General features: G+C 40.3%; 2 protein-coding genes across 2 annotated transcripts; both read right to left on the reverse strand.

Moving 5' to 3' along the window:
- Window positions 1–934: 934 nt before the first annotated feature.
- LOC118856067 (olfactory receptor 5V1-like) lies at window positions 935–1,909 on the reverse strand. Its single transcript, XM_036766124.1, has one exon. The coding sequence runs from the start codon at window positions 1,907–1,909 to the stop codon at window positions 935–937; it is 975 nt and encodes a 324-aa protein (XP_036622019.1).
- Window positions 1,910–16,273: 14,364 nt separating this feature from the next.
- Window positions 16,274–17,248, reverse strand: LOC118856063 (olfactory receptor 5V1-like). The gene has a single exon (XM_036766119.1). It carries the CDS (start codon window positions 17,246–17,248, stop codon window positions 16,274–16,276), a length of 975 nt encoding a protein of 324 aa, XP_036622014.1.
- Between the last annotated feature and the right edge of the window lie 5,245 nt (window positions 17,249–22,493).

The raw sequence follows: 22,493 nt of genomic DNA on the forward strand, positions 1-22,493 counted from the left end.
GTGCCTGCTCTCAAGGACCTTTATGGTCTAATAAGGGACAAAATATGAAAACAGCTATGCACGAATAAGCTATAAACAGTATGGGAAATAAAAAAAAATAGAGGAACAGTACTAGAATTAAGGAAGACTGGGAAAGTGTTCTTGAAGAAGGTTGGATTTTAGGTGGCCCATGAAGGGATCCAAGGAAAGCATGAAGTAGAAATGAGGTGGGAAAGTCCAGGCATGGAGGGAATCTATGGCCAGTGAAAATGCTAGAAGTTGGGAGATAGAGTGTCTTTCTCAAGGAACACTAAGAAAATCAGTGGTACTGGATTACGGAGTAAATGATGGCATGTAAGAAGTAAGAAGGCTAAAGGTGAGGTGGAGTAGGTTATGAAGTGTTCTGAATAACAGACCATTTGATATGTGATCCTCCAGATGATACCAAGCCACTGGAGTTGGTGAGTGGGGGGTTGGGGTGAGATGGTCAGACCTGTGCTTTAGGAAGATTACTTTGACATCTGAGTGAAGGATGCACTGGAGTACAGAGAGACCAATCAGCAGACTATGGAGTACTCCGGGCATAATATGGTAAGGGTCTGGTATCAGTAGGGTGGCGGTGTCAGAAGAGAGAAGAAATTTATGCAAAAGATGTTTTCATGAGAACATCTTCAGCCTTAGCATCAAATTAAACATTGGGAACAAGAGTCAGAAGTCATGAATAACACCAAGATTATGATCCTGGGTGACTAGAAGAATTGGGATACTCTCAATAGTAAAGAGAAGTTAGGGAGGAGGGAAGATTTGGTGGAAAGCTGAGTTAGATAGGTCAACATGGATAGTGTGATAGGCAGAATAATATTTTTAAATGCATAAAAGAGGATTCCAAAGGAAGTCAATTGTATTGAGAATACAGTTAATAAATATTTTTTAGACCAAGTTCATGGACTCCAGGTTAAGAATGGATTTGAACACTAGAATCACTAGATAAAAGATATCCTTCACATAGTTTCCTCAAGGCAACTTTGACTTCCTTGTTTCTCAAGCAGTAGATGATAGGATTTAACATGGGAGTAACAATACAGAAGAGGACAGAGACCAGGATATCCACATCTAGGGAGTAGCCTGAGCTGGGCTGGTCATAGTTGAAGTTTCCAGTTCCATAATAGATAACTACCACAGTGAGGTGAGAGGCACAGGTGGAGAAGGATTTTTTACGCCCTTGGGTAGACTGGATTTTCAGGATGGCAGAGATAATGAACATATAGGACACAGCAGTGAAAAGGCAGGGGCTCAGACCAATGGTGGCACTGGCTACATAGAGTGCCACCTCATTGGCTGAAGTGTCTGAGCAGGAGAGCTTCAGGAGTAGGGGGATGTCACAGAGAAAATGGCTGATCTGGTTAGGACCACACAAAGTAAGAGTTGCCATGAGCCATATGTGTGCCAGAGAATTCACAAATCCACACAACCAGGACCCAGCTGCTAAGTAGGCACAGACTCTCTTGCTCATGAGAACTGGGTAGCGTAATGGATGGCAAATGGCTATAAATCTGTCATAAGCCATAGCAGCCAGCAGGACACACTCAGAGCCTGCAAAAGTAACAAGGAAGAAGAGCTGGGACAGGCAACCTTCATAGGTAATGGTCTTCTTCTCTCGGAAAAAGTTCACCAGCATGATGGGGACAGTGGTAGAGGTGTAGCAGATGTCCAGGAAGGACAAGTTGCTGAGGAAATAATACATAGGAGTATGAAGAACAGGGTTGATTCTGATTGCTGTTAATATGAGAAAGTTCCCCAGAAGAGTTGCCAGGTATATGACCAAAAATATCAGGAAGAACAATCCCTGCAGTTCTGGGTGATTGGAAAACCCCAAGAAGACGAATTCAGTGACAACTGTTAGGTTTCCCCTTTCTTTAATGTCCTTCATAGCTGAAATGAAAATAGACAATATCATTGTTTGGGAGAGGAAAGAGTTAACCCCTTCCTCTATCTCACCCCACTTCACTACACTATTGGCTACAGCAATCAATGGCAAGTACTTAACCCAAAACATTTGACTAATTGTTGTCCTTAGGACCAAAAAGACACCACTATGTTAGAGTCAAGGTATAGTGTGTCTGAATGTTGCTGATCAAACCAGCAGTAGCTCTGAATGTTCTACCACAGGTTGAGCGCAAATAGTCCATGTGAACATTTGGGGTGGATTTTCTAAATCTGTGCATCTGTTTCTTTTGTACTGCTTCAATTCTGCTTTTCTTAAAGAGCACAGAGCCTTCTTTGATGTGGGCATGCCATGTCACATAATAGATTTCAAAGTTCTTCATAGAGCTTTAGGGTGAGAGACTTATAGAATACCAAGGGACAGCCACCCAAGGGAGGAACATTGTCTTGAACTGGAATCCTCAAATCATGGATTTGGAGTTCTCTTCTCAATTGTTTCAGCAATATTCAATGATCCCTCTGCGCTGAGCTCAGTGGTGGACTGCTATTTTATTGTAAGTCTCTGTGGGTCGGACATTCAGTCAATCAGTCAATAAATATTTATTAAGTGCCTACTATGTGCTAAGCACTGAAGATATAAATAATAAAAAGAAAGGCTGTCCAATCATCCTGCTTTCTTTGTTTATCTCTTTCTGTGACAGTAGGTCATCACAGCTACTAAGTAGCTGAGGTAAAATTTGATGTAGACTCAGTCTCTCTACTGTAGGGAAACAAAATACCCACTAGGCCACCGTAGGTCACAACCTCCCAGGCCTCACTGCATAGGGCCTGAAGGTGACATTGAATACCTGGTGACACATTATGGGGGCATGTGGAACAATAGCCAACTGGCACATTTGCCATTACATTATCATGTCCCCAATAAATCTCTTCTCAAGGCTCAAGATCTCCAATCTCTCTGAAACTCGTTTTCAGAGGGGGAACTGTGGCAAACACTTACTCTATGGGATGGGGGATGGGGAGGAACAAGACTGAGGAAAGGTGATCTAGGGTGGAATAGTCATCAGAGCAGAAAGTAGGAGAGGGAAGCAAAGAGAAATCAAGGAAGTGAATTATAAACTTTGCCTCCTTGGCAACTTTAACCTAGAACTGACTCTGTCTACATGTACAAGGTCAAACTTCAGTGGGGCTGGGTTTTTTTTTAACAAGCAAATCAAATGGAGGTTACCCCTTCAGAGTAGTCACCTTGAGAATCTTTAGGTTTATACTTTACATATTCTTTATATTTTGAGGCCCTAGGTGGTACAATGGATAGAGTCCTTGCCTGACATCAGGAAGCCCTGAATTCAAATTGGGGTTCAGAAACTATCTAGCTATATGACTCTGGGCAAGTCACTCAGCCTCTAACTCAGTTTGTTCAGCTGTAAAATGGAACAGTAACAGCAACTTACCTGGCAGGGTTGTTGTGAGAATCCAAGGAGATAAAATTTGTAAAGCCTTTAGCCCATTGGCTGGCGCAAAGTAGGCACTTAATACAATCACATTTCCTTCTTATTCCAATGGTGCTGCCATTATTCAAAACTTCTAGGGAACTTCTCTTTGGGAATTGCCTCCTGAGCCTCCAGGATTGCTTTGAAACATCCTTGGTGGTGACAAATCTTCATTCTTTGAGGGTGGATTTAATCTGGCAGAACAACCAAAGATCATTCATAACTTGTAGATGATAAAGTTGGGTTATAAAAGAATGAGATTGATTTTCTTGTGTGGCTCATAAACTGACCCTGAAGGGAAATGATACCATGTAGCCTGTAGAACCACAGGGTCAAGTGTCCCTCACACCTCCTCATTGGGCTTACAGACACATGATTCTGTGTCCTTGCACTGGCCGAGATGGCTTTGAAGTTCAACGCCCATGATCTCTCTTCATTGGAGTCAATAATGACATGTCATAAGTATTATACTTGTACTTCTTTAAAGGATGTAATTAGGTGAGATGCTGTAGAAAGGAAACTGTCTCATGGCAAATGAAAGGCAATTGCTATGGGAATGCCTTCCAGCTCACTGCATCATCTCATTCACATTATTTGAGATGCACCAAAACTTTAGACAGATCTATCAGAATTGTTAGAGAGGGCTGACCTTTGTCCACTGTCCAGATTGGTCCATCCACTGCTGGAAAGAAATTTGAATTCATCCCACCTGGATCTGAAATGAGATGCACAGATGAAGCCGAGATGCTTGGGAGGGCAGGTTAGCTCATTGATGAGCAGAGAAGAAGCTGTTCTGTGATTATAAAGGTGTTTATCAAGCTTTTTAAGCCTGTGACCTCTTTGTATTTCAAGAGAATATGAGAACATAAGAATGGCCAAACTGGGTTCAAATAATGGCCCATTCAGCCAAATCCTGTTGACAACACACACCCTAAAGGGAAGTACCATGAGAGAGAATTTTGTCCACTCTGATTTCAATTTAAGAGTTGGGAAGGATATATGGGATAGGTTGATCTAGTTCTCAGAGAAAGGGAAGTAATAGTCCTGGGCTCACCACATATGGAGAATGGTTCAGGATATTTCCTATTAGAAAGGTCCCAGAAGCCTATATGTAGAACTTAAAGAGAGCTGGAGATCTGCTCCAGCTTCCTTCATTTCATGGAGGAGGAAATTGGAACCCAGAGAGGTTAAGTATTTTACACAGCTAGAAAGCAGTTCTGAACTCAGATCCTTTGAGTCCAAAGTTAGAACCTTTTCCAATATGCCATGCTACTCCTCCAAGCCTTGGCTTCAGAACTATGCCATTCTCTTAGTTCTCCTCTCTTTCTGACTTCTCCTTCTGTATCCTTTCCAGGAGGCTGAAGGAAGGTATCCCTCAAAGGTCTGGCTTTGACCCACTTCTCTTCTCTCCCTTGAAAATCTCATTCACTTCTTTGACTTCAACTATGTCTGTGCAAATGACTGAAACTTACAGTGCTAAGTCTCTCCAAAGAAGTGAAAGAAGGAAAAATAATGAGTAATATAAATGTATGGGAAGATAGACAATCTGAAAATGAGAAGGAAAATGCAATAACATTAAGAGAACTGTATACATGACACTTGAATTGCATATAAGCAAACACATTTATCTTTAAGCAAGACAACTGAAGGATCATAGGCCACCATGAAAAACATGACAAGTCAAAAAACCTGAACACCATTGTTGTGGTTTTATGACGGGTTGTGGTGGCACTGTCTCAAAGAATTCAGAGTCAGACTACCTCCAATCTAATTGAAAGTATATGCATTTATTGAGGATTGTTGCCTCTCAGAATCAGGTTAGGTTCCCAGAGGAACCAGCACCTCAGTAAGACAATACAGACAAATTTATAGTGTATTGATGATGATTACACAACAGAAGTTATGCAAGAGGCAGGAGGGGTTTGTTAAGGGATTAGGTAATAGGGGAGGGGTCTCTTCTATAGTTTGTTAGGCAAACATCCTGATCATGCTGCTTTCTGATTGGCTAACTATTGTGGTCCTGTTTGGTCAAGATGGAAAGTTAGCTGTTGTTGTCCTATCTTGGGCTAAAGTGGATGATGAGATTGTGATTGAGTACAAGGACACTCCTGTTCAAATATGTGAATTGGATCTGGGGTCAGTATTGATTCTAGGGGCCTTGATGTGGTTAAAGCCAGACTGTGTGGTCAAATCAGGGCATGCCTGTTGTTCAATGAGGCTCACAAGGAATATTGGGGTGGGGGGCAGCTTTAGTAGGATTCCATCAACCATTATGCTACTAATAATACCCTGAGAACTTTTGAATACTGAAAACAAAGCACCAATTGAAGGAATCCATAGATCACTTCCAGAAAACAACAGTGATAAAAATCCCAGGCTTTAAACTCCAAGATACATGATGGGTAAAATTCATAATTCAATGACCACCAACAAATGCTGCAAAAGAATATGGGAATACTTACCATCATAAAGGAAAAGAAATTCAGATAGGGGTGCAACCTTACTCTGCTTCTCATCTTCCATACACTATCACTGATTTTCTATGTACTTCTTTACTCCATGTCCCTCTTTAGAGGACACAGAGCTTCATTCCCATGTTCCCCTCTGAAGGATTTTTGGTAAGCAATACTTCTGTTGCTTGATCCTTTCCCTCAGTCCTTTTGAACTGAGTCAGGAGGGCTTGTGTTTACCTAAACTCTGGGTCCTGTGATTATAGATTGTCTATTGGGCAACAACACAATTATCACAAAAACATAATTAACACAATTAAACAAGTTGCTTAGGGGAAGGAAAAGAAAGGGGAGAAGACCAGGCTTGTGGTCATATCAGAGAGTGCAGGGGAGTGGCACAATGAAATTTGGCCATGGATCCCAGTACCCCTCAAATGTTGAACCAAAGAGGTTGAAGGAGAAAGGTTCAGAGTAAAAGAAATGGAGAGGTAAGAGAAGAGGTTGAATTAAAAGGGTAAGGGAGACAGTCAGTCATTCTAAAAGATTTGTGCAAGAAATCAGTGATAATGAAGTATGTTACCATATATCCAGGAGCTTCCAGAGAATGAGTCTTCAGCAGTTAAAATCAAGCTCATCATATAGAGAATATAACAAGAAAGAGTCTATGGGCGCAAGTCATAGGGAGGGATACTTCAGTTCATTATAGAGAATTCCTTACACCTAGAGTTTTCAAAAAATGGATTATAATAGGTTATTTCCTCTCTTGATGAAAGTGGGAGTTACAGAGCAAGAAACATGGCAAGAATTGGAGCCAACATGGGTCCTTGAATTGAAACCAGAAGACCTGGGTTCAAATTCTGACCCTCCCATTTCAGCAGAGAAGGAATACAACTTTTGTGACCTCATCTGAACTGGGAAAGTCGTTCAACTTCTCCTCATTTACAAAACTGGGATAATAATGTTGGTAGCAGATACCTCATAGGGCTTCTGTGAGGATCAAGACATAAAGTGCATGTAAGACATATATTATTGCTATAAAAATGTCAGCTGTTGTTATTATTACAGAAAAGACCAAATGGAAAAGAATGTCAGTTTTCCAAAAAATGACATGAATCTGAATGGACATCCTATAAGGTTTTTCAGTAGTACATAGGACAGGCAATGCAGATGGACCATGAGCTGTGTCAAGTTGAGGAGGAGTGGCCTCAACTGCATTCAGGCAATTGTGAAGCACTTCAAACGCTTCTCATAAGAGCAAACTCCCATCTTTACAACACCAACATTGTACTAGTGTTGCTGTATGGCAGGGAGCACTGGATTACCACTGCCCCCCAAAAGCTCAAGATAAGCATCTCCTGGAGGGCAATGGAGAAGTACAAGCTAAGCAGATTACAACATGTGACCAATGAGGAACTCTGAATGAGAACAGGTGTGAACAGCATCATCATCAAAAGATGGGCTGGGCATGTAGGAAGAGTGAGGGATGAGAGGTGGACAGTCAGAGTGCCCCAAAGGGAACTGCACTCAGATGTCAGGAGAAAGGAGGAAAGCTTTAGCACACTGGGTGGACTCAGGCTTTCAGGATGACATAGACAAGAGCAGTGCAGGATGAGCAGGCAAGGATGAATTAGTATGTTCTCCTGGAGGGCACCTCCAAATAGCATGGGATCACATAACCACTAGAGCATCACATTGTCCCCATTCTTTTTGCTGGCATCTACAACTTTCAGGCCATTCTCTTAGATTTCTCAATGATTGTAATAGGATGTTCCTCTCTTTCCTTTCCCCTGAAATCAATCTCAGAGACTTATTGATTACTTCTCTAACAACCTGAACTTCTCTTTAGCTTTACACCTGTAGGTCCACCTGGAAGACTTCAAGAAGTCTGGAACTGTCCCTCATGCAATATCTGGAATTTTGAAATCCTACCATGACCATTATCTCCTCCCTTTCCAACTCTCCTTTGACACTCACAGGGAATCTATCCTTTGCTCTTTTCAACTCATTCCCTATGGTTTGGCTTTTATTTTATATAGCCTTGATTACACAGTCTGCCAGTTGAAGGTTTCACTAGTTACCACCCTTCACTCCCTTACATCCTTCAGCTTCGCTATTAATCTCCTGTAATTATTCATCCCTGTGCAACACTCAACACCTGATTTCATTGCTTCTCCTCCAGGACTTCCTAGTGTCAGTGTAGGAAATCAAGAAACCCTGATGATTTCAGCCATTGAAAGCTTGGGTTACAGTCCCTGATTCTTGACAGTACCTGTACTCTACCTCCTTCACTTCATATGTTATTACCAATAGTATCACCTCCAATTTCTTCCCTCCCTCTGGCCTACACTCCCACAAATGGTGATTTTGCCACTCAGTGAGTGTGTTATAGTGGGGCTTCTTTTTGTGTAGGAGTTGTACAAGATGGTCACCAAGGTCCCTTTTAACTCTCAATTCAGCAATTCTGCCTCCTTCTTCCCTAAGAAGATTGAGGACATCAGACATCAAGTCACCCTTCAGTCAACTATACTCTCTCTTTCCCTAACACTTCTCAGCATCCCCCGCCCACTCATTTTCTTCTACTTCTGTTTTATCGCAGAATAAGAGACTTCTTCACTCCTAATAAAGCCTAATTCTTCTCCCTGTGCCTTTGAACCCATCATCTACTCCTCCTTCAGGACCTTACAGCCACAATTCTCTCTTTCATGCACCATCGATCCTTTCTTCCCCTCTGTGTGTAGACATGTCCAGGTCTTCCCAATTCTAAAACTTAAAACCAAACAAAAAAGAAGTTTGCTTAATGTTATCAAGCAGCCATCCTGAAACTCTTCTCTTTTTATTGCTAACTTTCTTTATAAAAGAAAGTGAAGGTTGGACAGGTGATGTCTAAGGTTCTTTCCAATTCGAACATTTCTTTAGTTCTTTGAGGTGCCCTCAATAAGGGGCGTGTTCTCTTTTCTAAAATATTCCTCTATCTCCAACTGTCATCTAGAGACAGTAAATTGCCTCCAGGCTAAGAGGGGTCTCCTGCTGAGGTCTGGTCAGTTGGGGCAGGTCTGCAGGCTTGGGTAGAGAAGTAGACCAGGGTAGATCTACACACAAGGACTATGTTCACCAACAAATGTGTGGTTGGAGATTCTGGTTTAATGGAAGTATTGGCTCTTGGGTTAGATCAATGGGAACAGCAGCCAGTAGCTTTATTTCTTTCATCTTCTGTTCTCTCCCAGCTTTGTTGGGAAACAAATCCTGTCCTGAAACATCTCTCACCTCTGTCCTTCCCATTGTCCCTGCTGTTCCCAAGGCTCCTCAACACCAAGTGCCTGCCTGAGCTACTGCAGCAGCCCCAAAGCAGGTCTTCCTCCCTCTGTTCTCTGCTCCCTCCAAAGCAGCCTTCAGGCTGGGCAGCCTCATCTTTCTAATGCACTCATCTAGTGATGCCATCATTCTGCTCTACCATCCACAATGGCAGGACAGTGTTTTGGGTTTTATTTTTGTTTTCATTTTTTGCTGAACTGACTGAGTTGGTTTTTTTTTTAAATTGTCCAGTTTTTTTTTTTACCTTACATAAGCCCTGGTTCACCTGTGGTGAGAACATTCTTTTGCCCATGAATTCCCTATAATAAAGAATTAAATGATTTTAGAAAACTCAGAAAAATTGAGATGTTTCATGTTAATTAAAGAAATATGACTTACCTAAAAAAAGGAAGAAAGAAAGAAAATAGGTGCAAGATTCAAGGTGTGAAACACAAAGGAGGTTTGGTTCTTGAATGGGAAGAAAATTAATTTCATGAGCATGACACTGAAAAGCTCCTGTTTTAGTCTTGAGAACAGAGGTGGAATCAGCTTCTGGAAGTGAGCTGCTTCCCTGGTGTCTGCAGTGAGAGGACTTGGGCTTTTCAGGTCCTCCTCTGCTGGATGGTCTAGCTTCTTGCCTTGCCTCAGGGGTTACTCCCATGTGAGATGAGGGACATCTGCTTGAAGTGTTCCAAGTTCCAAACCAGGTTGTTTCCTATTAACCTGCTCAATCCCTAGAGACCAGAGCAGGCTTTAGTCCCTGAGGTTATTTTCTTGAGTCTCTGGACTAGCTCCTCTTTAGTGCCCCAAGCAATGAGGTTTTCCTTTTCCCTCAGGGTCAGAGGCTCGTAGAATGTTTAAGAGCAAAGGGACCCTGAGAATCATCTCTTTGAAGCCTTTCTGGGCTTACTTCCTTGTCAACATTTCTACTCTTCTCTTACTATGTAATTCTGACATTTTAAACTTCAATTCACTAAAGATTTATTAAGTTTTTAGTGTCTATACCACACTACACTTTAATTTTGATATTTTTATCTTTTTTTAAAATCAACTTGGCTAAAGGTGTATTGATTTTATTGGTTTTCTCAAAGCATGAGCCCTCAGATTTGTTTTTACCATTTCTATAGTATTTTATTTTCTGTTATAGCTCCTTTTTTTCTGAGTTCTTCACTGCTTAGTTTGGGTTTGTTGATGCTCTAGATTTCTTCCTTCCTTCCTTCCTTTTTCTTTCTTTCTTCCTTTTTAAATAATTATATGTTCAATTTATTACTCCTCTTTTTAAAGTTTGGTAATATATTTTTAGCCACTGCTTGTTTTAACAATCCGGCTAACAGCTTCTGTGGGGGTATAAGATCCACCAACAACCAGCACCCAGAAAGCTGCCAACACACTGCAAAAGCACAGGTTCTTTTGATCTGCTTTAGTAAGGAAAGCAACGTTAAGGGGTTGACAAGCTTACTTTAATTCAGCATACAAATATCATTCACTTAGTTCAGGGGAAAAAGCCAGCAGCCTGAACTTTGGAGCAAAATACAAACAAATTATAAACATCAACAGACAGACCTTGTCTGATTCAAATCCCGATACATAGTTACCAGAGTTTAACAAAGTCTCAGCATCCGGGTTACAAGCTGGAGGGCCCTTAGCTACAGTTGCCCGGAGTCTCCCAATCAGCACACTAGCAGGAGTGAGAGCCTTAAACAAATTACAAACATCAACAGACTGACCCAATACAGATTCATAGTTTCATAGTTACCAACATCTAGGTTCAGCCCGGGAGCTCATAACGTGCCCTGGCCCAGAGTCACTCGGGCCACCACTGCTGTGGGTGAGAGCACCGGGGAAAAGGAAGCCAACTCCTGGTTTTATATCTTTTTCAGGGTCAAGGGTGACTCACCCATGTGACCTAAAATTATCACAAAGAGGCGACTTAAACCCACGTGGTCCAAGAGCCTCTGATATCCCAAACCTATCACTCAAACTCATGTGTAAACTAGGCCCTCCCTTAGTTAGCCCCACCTGGGGCCCCACCTTGGTTACCAATTCACACCCACATAGGTTTAGCACCTAATTGGGGTTTGGGCCTGGGGCTTAGCACCTAGTAAGACTCAAAGACACTTAATAAATCATTTTAAAACAGTAAGAAAGTCCCAACTCAATTGATATTACCCTGCTCTATGTGCATCCTAAAATTTTCAGCATGATATATCGTTATTGTTCTTAACAATATTAATTAATATTAACAGTTGTTAATTGTTTCCATGATTTGTTCTTTGATCCATTCATTGAGGATATCATTTCTAAATCTCAGATTTTGGCTTTTGTTCCTTATATTAATTATTTATGGCGTAAAAGGATGTGCTTCCAATTTGTGCCTTTTTATATTTATTTACAATGTTTCTGTGCCCATTGTATGCTTTTATTAAGGTACCAAGAAATGCTGAAAATATGTATTTTCTTTAGTCATCTGTTCAGAGAATATATTCAACTTTCTTTTTAAAATTTTATTTATTTTTGTTATATTTTGAGTTCTGAGCTGTCTCCCTCCTTGTGAACCCCAAACTACATAAGGTCAATATTTGACACAGACAAATATGTGAAACTGTACAATATGTATATCCACATAACAGTTCTTTCTCTAGGGGTAGATAGCATCTTCCTTCATAGGTGCATTATAGTCGATTTTAATATTCATATTACTCAAAATAGTTTAGTCATTTACAGTTACTCTTTGCACAATATTGCTCTTACTGTATACAACATACCCTTGGTTCTGCTCATTTCATCCCCAATTATTTCATGCAAGTCTTTCCATGTTTTTCCAAAATTAACCTGCTTGTCACTTCTTTTTTTTTTTGATGGGGAAGGCAGGGCAATCCAAAGTCACAGAGCTAGTAAGTGTGTCAAGTGTCTGAGGTCAGATTTGAACCCAGGTCCTCCTGACTCCAGGGCCAGCACCCTACTCACTGTGCCACCTAGCTGCCCTTGTCATTCTTTTTTAAAATTTTTTAATTTTTTATTTTTTTGCAGGGGGGAAGGCAGGGCAATTGGGGTTAAGTGACTTGCCCAAGGTCACACAGCTAGTGAATAGGTCAAGTGTCTGAGGCTGGATTTGAGCTCAAGTCCTCCTGACTTCAGGGCCAGTGCTTTACTCACTGTGCCACCTAGCTGCGCCCTGCCCTTGTCATTCTTACAGCACAGTAACATTCCATCACAATCATATACCACAACTTGTTCAGTCATTACACAGTTAATGGGCATCCCCTCAATTTCCAGTGCTTTGCCACCACACAGAAAGCTGCTCTAAATATTTTTAAAATATAGGTTCTTTTCCTTTGTTCTTGATCACCTCAGGAAACAAACCTAATAGTGGTATGCTGGGTCAAAGGGTATACACAGTTTTGTAGTTCTTCGGGCATAATTCCAGATTGCTCTCCAAAATGTCTGGACCACTTCAAAGTTCTATCAATAGTGTATTAGTGTCCCACTTTTTTCAGATCCCTTCCAACATTTGTTATTTTCCCTTTCTATAATTATAGCCAATCTGATAGGTATGAGATGGTACTTCCAAGTAGTTTTAATTTGTATTTCTCTAATTAATTATTATGTACAGCCCTTTTTCATATGGCTAAATATAGCTTTGATTTTTTTTCTCTAAAAAAACTGACTGTATCCTTTGACCACTTACAAATTCGGAAATGACTCATTCTTATAAATTTGACAAAGTTCTCCATATATTTGAGATACGAGGCTTTTATCTGAGACAATTTTCATAATATTTTCTCCCAATTTTTTACTTTCCTTCTAATTTTTGGTCTATTGGTTTTGTTTGTACAAAACTTTTGCAATTTAATTTAATTTAAATTTAAAATTTAATTTTTAATTTAATTAAGATAATAGATAAATTTAAATTCTAAAATTTTTAAATGTAATGTTTAATTTTAAATATTTTGTATCTAAAAAGGCTCTATCTCTTGTTTATTCATAAATTCTTCTCTTATCAATAAATCTGATAGGTAATATGTTCCATTTCTCATTTACTTATTATTTACTTATGATATATCTCTTTATGTCTAGCTCATATATCCATTTTGATCTTATCTTGGTAAATAGTGTAAGATATTGCTCTATACCTAGTTTCTGCCAGACTTCTAGTTTTCCCAACAAATGTTGCCAAATAGTAAATTCTTTATCCCCCAAGCTTAAATATTTACATTTATCAAACATAAGGTGTTTATAATAAGAATTAGTCTTTCAAATCTAATTTCTCCTGTGGCCATTTCAGTTTTATATTTTTCCTAATTTCTCTTTCTGTTAGATTTATCCTACTCTGTGAGATAATATTAAAATCTTCTACAATTGTTAGGTTTGGTTTTTGGGTCTATTTTGTATCCTGTTCACCTTTATGAATTTAGATGCTATATACTATTTTGTGCAAATACACTCAATGGTGATGATAATTTCATCTGATGCATAGTAAATTTTGTACTGGTCTCCATTTTCCTTGTGTGTGTAGCTTTATTTTTTAGATGTGATTTATATGCAACAAATGGCTGGGTCTTGTCTTATCCATTCTCCCATTCTCTCTCTTCTTATTAGATTTTAAAATCCAGGTACATTTATGGTTATAATTGTTGAATGTGCATCTTCTATTTATTCCTTTTGACTTCCTTTTTGTCTCATTTTGAGTTACTCTTTTGTCCCTGAGATCAATTTTTCTTATAGTAATTTGATGCTTGTCTATTTCCACAAGTTTTCCCTCTTACTCCTGATTACAGCCTCCTCAAAGTTCCTTGAATTAAATAAAACAGTTAATGCCTCTTTCATTGTTTATACTTCTCCAGATCTCTGATCTTGCCCTTTCCTCAACCAGATAAATATGTCATTCAAAATATTACCTTCCCACTGCAGCACCACAGCAAACATTTTAGCTTAAATAATCTATTTTGTGCTGCTTTGTTCTAAGAAGTTTTCATTTTTTATGTCTTCAAAATTCCTATGCTTTTCTGAATTGTATTGTGCCATGTATGGGACAGGAGTATACATATATATGTTAATATATACACATATGTGTATATCTGTATATATGCATATGTATATAAAGTTTACATAAATACAATGTGGGGAGGGAGAGAAAGAGAGAGAGGGAAGGAGGGAGAGAGAGAAACAGAGGGAGGGAAGGAGGGAGAGAGAAAGTATTAAGTGAGATAATGGAAAAAAATACTTTAGCAACCTTAAAGTGTACATACCCACATATAATGATACACACATATATACTAATTATCATCATCATCATCATTATTATTATTGTTATAAACCTAAAGTTACCAGGGCTGTCTGGTGATGATTTCATTCCCTGAGCCTTCTATTGCACTCCCCCTGAGCTCAAGCAATATTTAAAGGTGCCAACAAATATTAAAAACTATTTTCTCCAGTAAAGAATGTACTAATACACTTTAAAGTTTAATCTTACTTGTTTTTTACTTTTGACAGCAATGGAAGTATATAAAGCAGCTTTACTTACTTGTGATTCAAATGATGTTAGTCACCAAAATGCCTTTACTGTGGTATAAATTTCACAAATAAGTGCAGTTTTTCCTTGTAGTTTTATGTTGAATTCATTGTTGCTATTCAGTAGTTTTTAGTTGGTACCAATTCTTCATGACCCCATTTGGGGTTTTCTTGGCAAAGAAATTGGAGTGGCTTACCATTGCATTCTCTAGCTCATTTGACATATGAAGAAACTGAGGCAAACAGGGTTAAGTGACTTGCCCAGGGTCACACAGCTAGTAAGTGTATGAGGCTGGATTTGAACTCAGGTTTTCTTGACTACATGCCCAGCACTCTATCCTCTTGGCAACCTACCTGTCCATGAATTCATTAAGAAACATCAAGTCTGCAGCAAAAGCTAATTTCCAAAGCCATTCAGTATTGGGTTCTTCTCATTCTGAAAAATTTCATTCTTAGTCCTTAGCTTAAAAAATCATATTAAAACTTTTTTTCTCTTTTTGTTTTAACATGATGGGTATGCATTAGTCACTTAGCCATCCGGCTATCTACTCCAGGCCTGCCAAATGCCTTTCCATTCATCCCTTCCTGCCTTCCTTCCTGCCTTCCCTGCTTCATACCTTTTCTGCCTTATTCAACTTATCCAATCAATTCCCCTGGTCCTGTTTCTGGCTTCTCCTGTTATGACCTATTACCTCGTTGTTAGTGTTGACCCATCATTGATGCTATCAGGTAGTATATGTGAGTTAGGGAGATGGAGGATTTAGGGGGAAAGCTGAGTTCAGTTTTGGACATGTTGAGTATAAGATGTCTATGGGATGTGCAGTTTAAGATATCCAATAAGTATTTGGATATGTGAGACTAGAGGTCAGCAGAGTTTAGTGTGAGATAAAGGATTTGAGCATCAGCAGCAGAGAAATGACAATTGAATCCATGGAAGCTGATGAAGTCACCAAGTGAAATAATATACAGAGAAAAGGGGAGACAGACCAGGATAGAACCCTGTGGGGCAACCTTGGATACATTAGGCATGGCCCAAATTACAGTCTAGCAAATGAGACTAAGAAAGAGTGATCACTTAGGTAGGAGGAGTACTAGGAGAGGATATTGTCGGGAAAACCTAGAAAGAAGGAAGTATTGAGGAGAAGAGGGTGATCAAAGGCTACGGGTAAGGACTGATAAAAGGCCATTAGATTCAGCAATTAGGGGATCATGGATAACTTTAGAGAAAGTGGCTTCAGCTCAGTGATGAGGTCAAAAGGCAGATTCTAGAGACTTTAGAGAGTTGGAAAGGAAATGGAGGCACTGATTATAGATGGTCATCTCAAGCAGTTTAGCCACAAAGGAGGAAAGATATGAGCTGATAACTGTGGGGTTATAGAGAGGTTTTTGTAGGGGATGAGAAATGATCATGTTTGTTGGCAGTAAGGAAGCAACCAGTAGATAGGTAAAGATTGAAGATAAAAATAGAGAATGGAAAGAATAAAAAAGACAGTAATGGTGGAGAATAAAGTTATTAAATGCTTAAAATAAATAGGATTGGAAAGGAAACCAATTAGATTGAAAATACAGTTAATAAATTGTTTTTACACCAAGTTCATGGACTCCAGGTTAAGAATGAATTTGACCACTGGAATCACTAGGAAAAATATACCCTTTACATAGTTTTCTCAAGGCAACTTTGACTTCCTTGTTTCTCAGGCTGTAGATGATGGGATTTAACATGGGGGTGACAATACAGAAGAGGACAGAGGCCAGGATGTCCACATCCAGGGAGTACCCTAAGCTGGGCCGGTCATAGTTGAAGTTGATGGTTCCGTAGTAGATGAGCACTACAGTGAGGTGAGAGGCACAGGTAGAGAATGCTTTCTTCTGCCCTTGAGCAGACTGGATTTTCAAGATGGCAGAGATAATGAGGGTATAGGACACAGCAGTGAAGAGGCAGGGGCTCAGACCAAAAGTGGCACTAGCTACATAGAGTGCCACCTCATTAATTGAAGTGTCTGAGCAAGAGAGCTTCAGGAGTAGGGGGATATCACAGAGAAAATGGCTGATCTGGTTAGGACCACACAAAGTGAGAGTTGCTGTGAGCCCTGTGTGTGTCATAGAATTCACTAACCCACACATCCAGGACCCAGCTGCTAAGTAGGCACAGACTCTGTTGCTCATGAGAACTGGGTAGTGTAATGGATGGCAAATGGCTATAAATCTGTCATAAGCCATAGCAGCCAACAAGACACACTCAGAACCTGCAAAAATAACAAGGAAGAAGAGCTGGGACAAGCAGCCTTCATAGGTAATGGTCTTCTTCTCCTGGAAGAAATTCACCAGAACGATGGGGACAGTGGTGGAGGTATAGCAGATGTCCAGGAAGGACAAGTTGCTGAGGAAATAATACATAGGAGTATGAAGAACAGGGTTGATTCTGATTGCTGTTAATATGAGAAGGTTCCCCAGAACAGTTACCAGGTGTACAACCAAAAATATCAGGAAGAACAATCCCTGAAGTTCTGGGTGGTTGAAAAATCCCAGGAAGATGAATTCAGTGACACCTGTTAGGTTTCCCCTTTCCTTAACGTCCTTCATAGCTGAAATGAAAATAGAAGATGTCACTGTTTGGAGGAGTTGACCCCTTCCTCTACCTCATCCCCCTATACCCAGAACAGAGAAAGCTGAGGAAGGACAAAGATGAAGAAACACATACTCATATGAAGACAGCCATCCAAGGGAGGAATCTTGGCTTCACTGGAATCCTCAACTCATGAATTTGAAGTTCTCTCTTATTAGACTGCTTCACTGATATTCACTGACACCTCTGAACTGAGCTCAGTGATCGACTGCTATTTTATACAGAGGCTCTGCTGGTGTGACATTCTTTCAGTCATTTAATAAATATTTATTAAGTTCCTACTATGTGCCAAGTACTGTGCTAAGCACTGGGAATACGAATACCAAAATGAAAGAGTCCAATCATACTGCTTTCTTTCTTGACCACTTTCTGTGACCCCAAGGTCACACAGCTAGTAAATATCTGAGGTCAAATTTTATGTAGACTCAGTCTACCTGACTCTAGGCCAACACTATACCCACTAGGTCACCTAACTGCCTTAAGGAGGTCACATCTTCCCAGGGCACCATAGATGGGGCCCCAAGGTAACATGAATACATTATGGGGGCATGTGGAACAAGAGCCAACATACACATTTGCCACTACATTATCATGTGCCCCATAAATCCATTATCAACGCTTAAGATCTCCAGTCCCTTCCAAACTCACTTTCAGAGGGGGAACTGTGGCAAACACTTACTCTAGGGGATGGAGAGGGGGAGGCACAAGACTGAGGAAAGGTGATCTGGGGTGGAACAGTCATCAGAGTATAAAGTAGGAGAGGGAAACAGAGAGAAATTAAGGAAGGAATTAATTACAAACTCTGGCAACTTTTGCCTGCAATTGGCTCCCTGTCTCCCTGTATGAGGTCAAACTACAATGGAGCTGGGGTTTTTTTCTTTAACAAGCATACCAGATGGAGGTCATCCCTTCAAAGTAGTCACCTTGAGAATCTTTAGGCTTATACTTTATATATTGTCTATATGTAAAGTGGTACAATGGATAGAGTGCTGGGCCTGACATCAGGAAAACCTGAATTCCAATTGGGATTAAGAAACTTTCTAGCTATGTGACCCTGGGCAAGTCACTTAACATCTAACTCAGTTTGTTCAACTGCAAAATGGAATAGTAACAGCGCTTACCTTGGTGTGAGAATCCAGGGGGATAAAATTTGTAAAGCCCTTAGCTCCTTGGCTGGTGCAAAGTAGGCACTTAATAAAATCACAGTTGCTTCTTATTCCAATGATGCTGCCATTATTCAAAACTTCTAGGGAACTTCTCTTTGTGAATTGCCTTCTTAGCCTCCAGGATTGCTTTGAAACATCCTTGATGGTGACAAATCTTCATTCTTTGAGGTTGGATTTGATTTGGGGGAACAATCAAAGATCATTCATAACCTGTAGATGATGAAGTTGGGTTATAAAAGAATGAAACTGATTTTCTTGTGGGGCTCATAAACTGACTCTGAAGGGAAATGATACCATGTGGCCTTTAGAACCACAAGGACAAGTGTCCCTCAGACCTTCCTAACTGGAGATGCAGACACATGATCCTGTGTCCTTGCACTGGTCAAGGTGGCTTTGAAGTTCAGTGCCCATGATCTCCCTTCTTTGGAGTGAATAATGGAATGTCATGAGTATCATACTTGTGCTTCTTTAAAGGATGCAATTAGGTGATATCCTGTAGAAAGGAAACTGTCCCATGGCAAAAGAAAGGCAAATGCTATGGGAATGCAGCCCTACTCACTGCATCATTTCATTCACATCATTTGAAATGAACCCAAACTTTAGACAGATCCATCAGAATTGTTAGAGAGGGCTGACCTTTGTCCTCTCTCCACAGTGGATCATCCACCTGGATCTGAAATGAGAGGCACAGGTGAAGGCAAGATGTTTGGGAGGGCAGATTAGCTCATTGATGAGGCAAAACAGAAGCTGTGCTGTGATTATAAAGGTGGTTCTCAAGCTTTTTAAACCTGTGATCTCTTTGTACTTAAAGAGAATATAAGAACATAGGAATGGACACACTAGGTCCAACTAATGGACCATTCTGCCAAAACCTGTTGACAACAGAAACCAAAAGATAAGTACCATGGGAGAGCATTTTGTGCCTTTTCAGATTTCCATTTAAGAGTAGATAATGAGGTATGGGCCGGCTTGATCTGATTCTCCTAGAAAAGGGAATAGTCCTGATCACACCACATATGGAGAATGGTTCAGGACATTTCCTTTTAGAAAGGCTCCTAAAACCTACATTTAGAGCCTGAATAGAGCTAGAGAACTGCTAGTCTAATTACTTCATTTTATGGAGGAGGAAATTGGTACCCAGAGAGGTTAAGTATTTTACCCAAGGTTACAGAGCTAGAAAGCAGTAGATTTGAACCCAGATTCTCTAAGCCGAGGTCAGACCATTTTCCAGTACTTGCTGTTTCTCCAAGCCTTGGCTTCACAGCTATCACATTGTCTTAAGTCTCCTTCCTTTCTAAGTTCTCCTTCTGTATCCTTTCCAGACCTCTGAAGTAAGGTATCCCTCAAAGGTGTGGCTTTGACCCAGTTCTCTTCTCTCTCTACTACTCTCTCTCCATTGACAATTTCATGCAATCCTTTGACTTCAACTATGTCTATGCAAGTGATTCTGAAGCCTGTAGCTGGAGTCCTGAATCTACAGTGTTAACTCTCTCCAAAGAAGTGAAAGAGGGAATAATAGATGAAGAAAGCAAATATACTTGAGGGAAATACAATCTAGAAAAGAAAGCAAAACCCAATAACATTGAGAGATCTGTATACATGATACAAGAATTACATATAAGTAAAACATATTTACTTGAAGACAGAACTTGAAGAGACCACTGAAGGCCACCCTGAAAAACATGACAAGTCCAACAACCTGAACACCATCAGGCAACAAATAATACTCCCAGAACTTTTGAATGCAGAAAACAAAGCACTAATTGAAGGAATCACCTATAGAACACAACAACAATAGTAACAATCCTAGGCTTGAGACTCCAAGATATATAATCAATAACATCATTAACAATTCCAGTGACAACCCACAAATTCTGCAAGCCACCAAGAGAAATACCTACTAATATAAAGGAAAGGGAATTCAGATAGCCCTTAGGGTACAACCTTACTCCACTTCCCATTCTGTACACCCCATCAGTGATATTGTATGTCCTCTTACTCCATGTCTCTTTTAGAGGACATAGACCTCCACTCCATGTCCCTCTGTGAAGGATTTTTCAGAAGCAGTGTTTATGTTACTTGATCCTTCCCCTCAGTCCTGTTGAGGTGAGGGAGGGGCAGAAGGCTTGTGGTTACCCAAACTCTTTGCTCTGTGAGGATCAAGACAAAGTACTTATAAGACATATATTATTACTATGCAAAATGTCAGCTATTGTTATTATCACAGAAAAGACCAAACGGATGAAAAATGTCTGTTGTCCAAATTATGACAACTCATTCCCTATGGTTTTCTTTTTACTATATACAGCCTTGACTACACAGCCTGCTAGTTAAAAGTTTCACTATCTACTACCCTTCACTTGCTTATATCCTTCAGCTTCACTATTAATCACCTATAATTATTCATCCCTGTGAAACCCTCAACACCTGATTTCACTGTTTGTCTACCAGGGCTTCTGAGAGTCAGTGGAGAAAATTGTGGAATTCTGATGATTTCAGCCATTGAAAGCCTGGGTTACAATCCCTGATTCTTGACAGTACCTCCACTCTACCTCATTCAGTTTATTTGTCCAGAAGATTTGGATTCCAGTCTTTCACTTAAAGATCAGGTGGCCTGGCACAAATTATCTTTAACTGCTTGGGTCTAAGTTTCCTCATATGTAACATAAAGTGGAGGTTGGATGAGGTGATGTCTAAGGGTCTTTCCAATTCAAATATGTCTTTAGTTCTTTGGGATGTCCTTCTTTAGGCGTATATTCTTTCTTCTAAAACCCTCCTGTACCTCAAACTGTCATCTAGACACGGTAAATGACCTCCAGGGGTCTCCTGCTGAGGTCTGGGCAGTTGGGGCAGGTCTGCAGGCTTGGGTAGGGAAATAGAGCAGCGGAGATCCACACACAAGGAGGATGTTCACCAACAAACCTGTGGCTGGAGTTTCTCATTTAATGGAATTACTGGCTGAAGGGGTAGGTCAGTGGGAACAGCAGCCAGTGGCCTTATTTGTTTAATTTTCTGCTCTCTCCCAGCTTTGTTGGGAAACAAATCCTGTCCTGAAACATCTCTCACCTCTGTCCTTCCCATTGTCCCTGCTGTTCCCAAGGCTCCTGGCCCTCATCACCAAGTGCCTGCCTGCACTACTGCAGCAGCCCCAAAGCAGGTCTTCCTCCCTCTGTTCTCTGCTCCCTCCAAAGCAGCCTTCATGCCGGGCAGCCTCATCTTTCCAATGCACCATCTAGTGATGCCATCATTCTGCTCTACCACCCACAATGGCAGTACAACATTCTTCTGCTGAATTGATTGATTGTTTTGTTAAGTAAAATGACCACATGTTTTTACCTTACCTAAGCCCTGCTGGAAATAAATTTGATGGCCTTCATTGCTCCTGGGTTTTATCTGTCATGAGAACATTCTTTTGCCCATGGATTCCCTAGGATAAAGAATCAACTGATTTTATGAAAATCAGAAAAATTTAGGATGTTTCACATTAATCAAAGAAATATGACTTACCTCTTCCTTTGGAATTTTCTACTTATTAAAAAAAAACAAAGAGAATAGGTGAAGAAAACTAGATGTAAAACACAAAGGAGAGGTTTTGGTTTCTTGAATGGAAGAAAATGAATTTCATGAGCATGGCACTGAAAAGCTCCTGTTTTAGTCTTGAGAACAGAGGTGGAATCAGCTTCTGGAAGTGAGCTGCTTCCCTGGAGTCTGCAGTGAGAGGACTTAGGCTTTTCAGGTCCTCCTCTGCTGGATGGTCTAGCTTCTTGCCTTGCCTCAGGGGTTACTCCCATGTGAGATGAGGGACATCTGCTTGAAGTGTTCCAAGTTCCAAACCAGGTTGTTTCCTATTCATCTGGTCAATCCCTAGAGGACAGAGTAGGCTTTAGTCCCTGAGGTTATTTTGTTGAATCTCTGGACTAGCTCCTCTTTAGTGCCCCAAGCAATTGAGGCTTTCCTTTTCCCCCAGGGTCAGAGGCTCATAGAATGTTTAAGCTCAAAGGAACCCTGATAATTATCTTTTTGAAGCCTTTCTAGA

Source organism: Trichosurus vulpecula, chromosome 7 (genome assembly GCF_011100635.1).
Source record: "Trichosurus vulpecula isolate mTriVul1 chromosome 7, mTriVul1.pri, whole genome shotgun sequence".
In the NCBI taxonomy this organism is placed as follows: Eukaryota; Metazoa; Chordata; class Mammalia; order Diprotodontia; family Phalangeridae; genus Trichosurus; species Trichosurus vulpecula.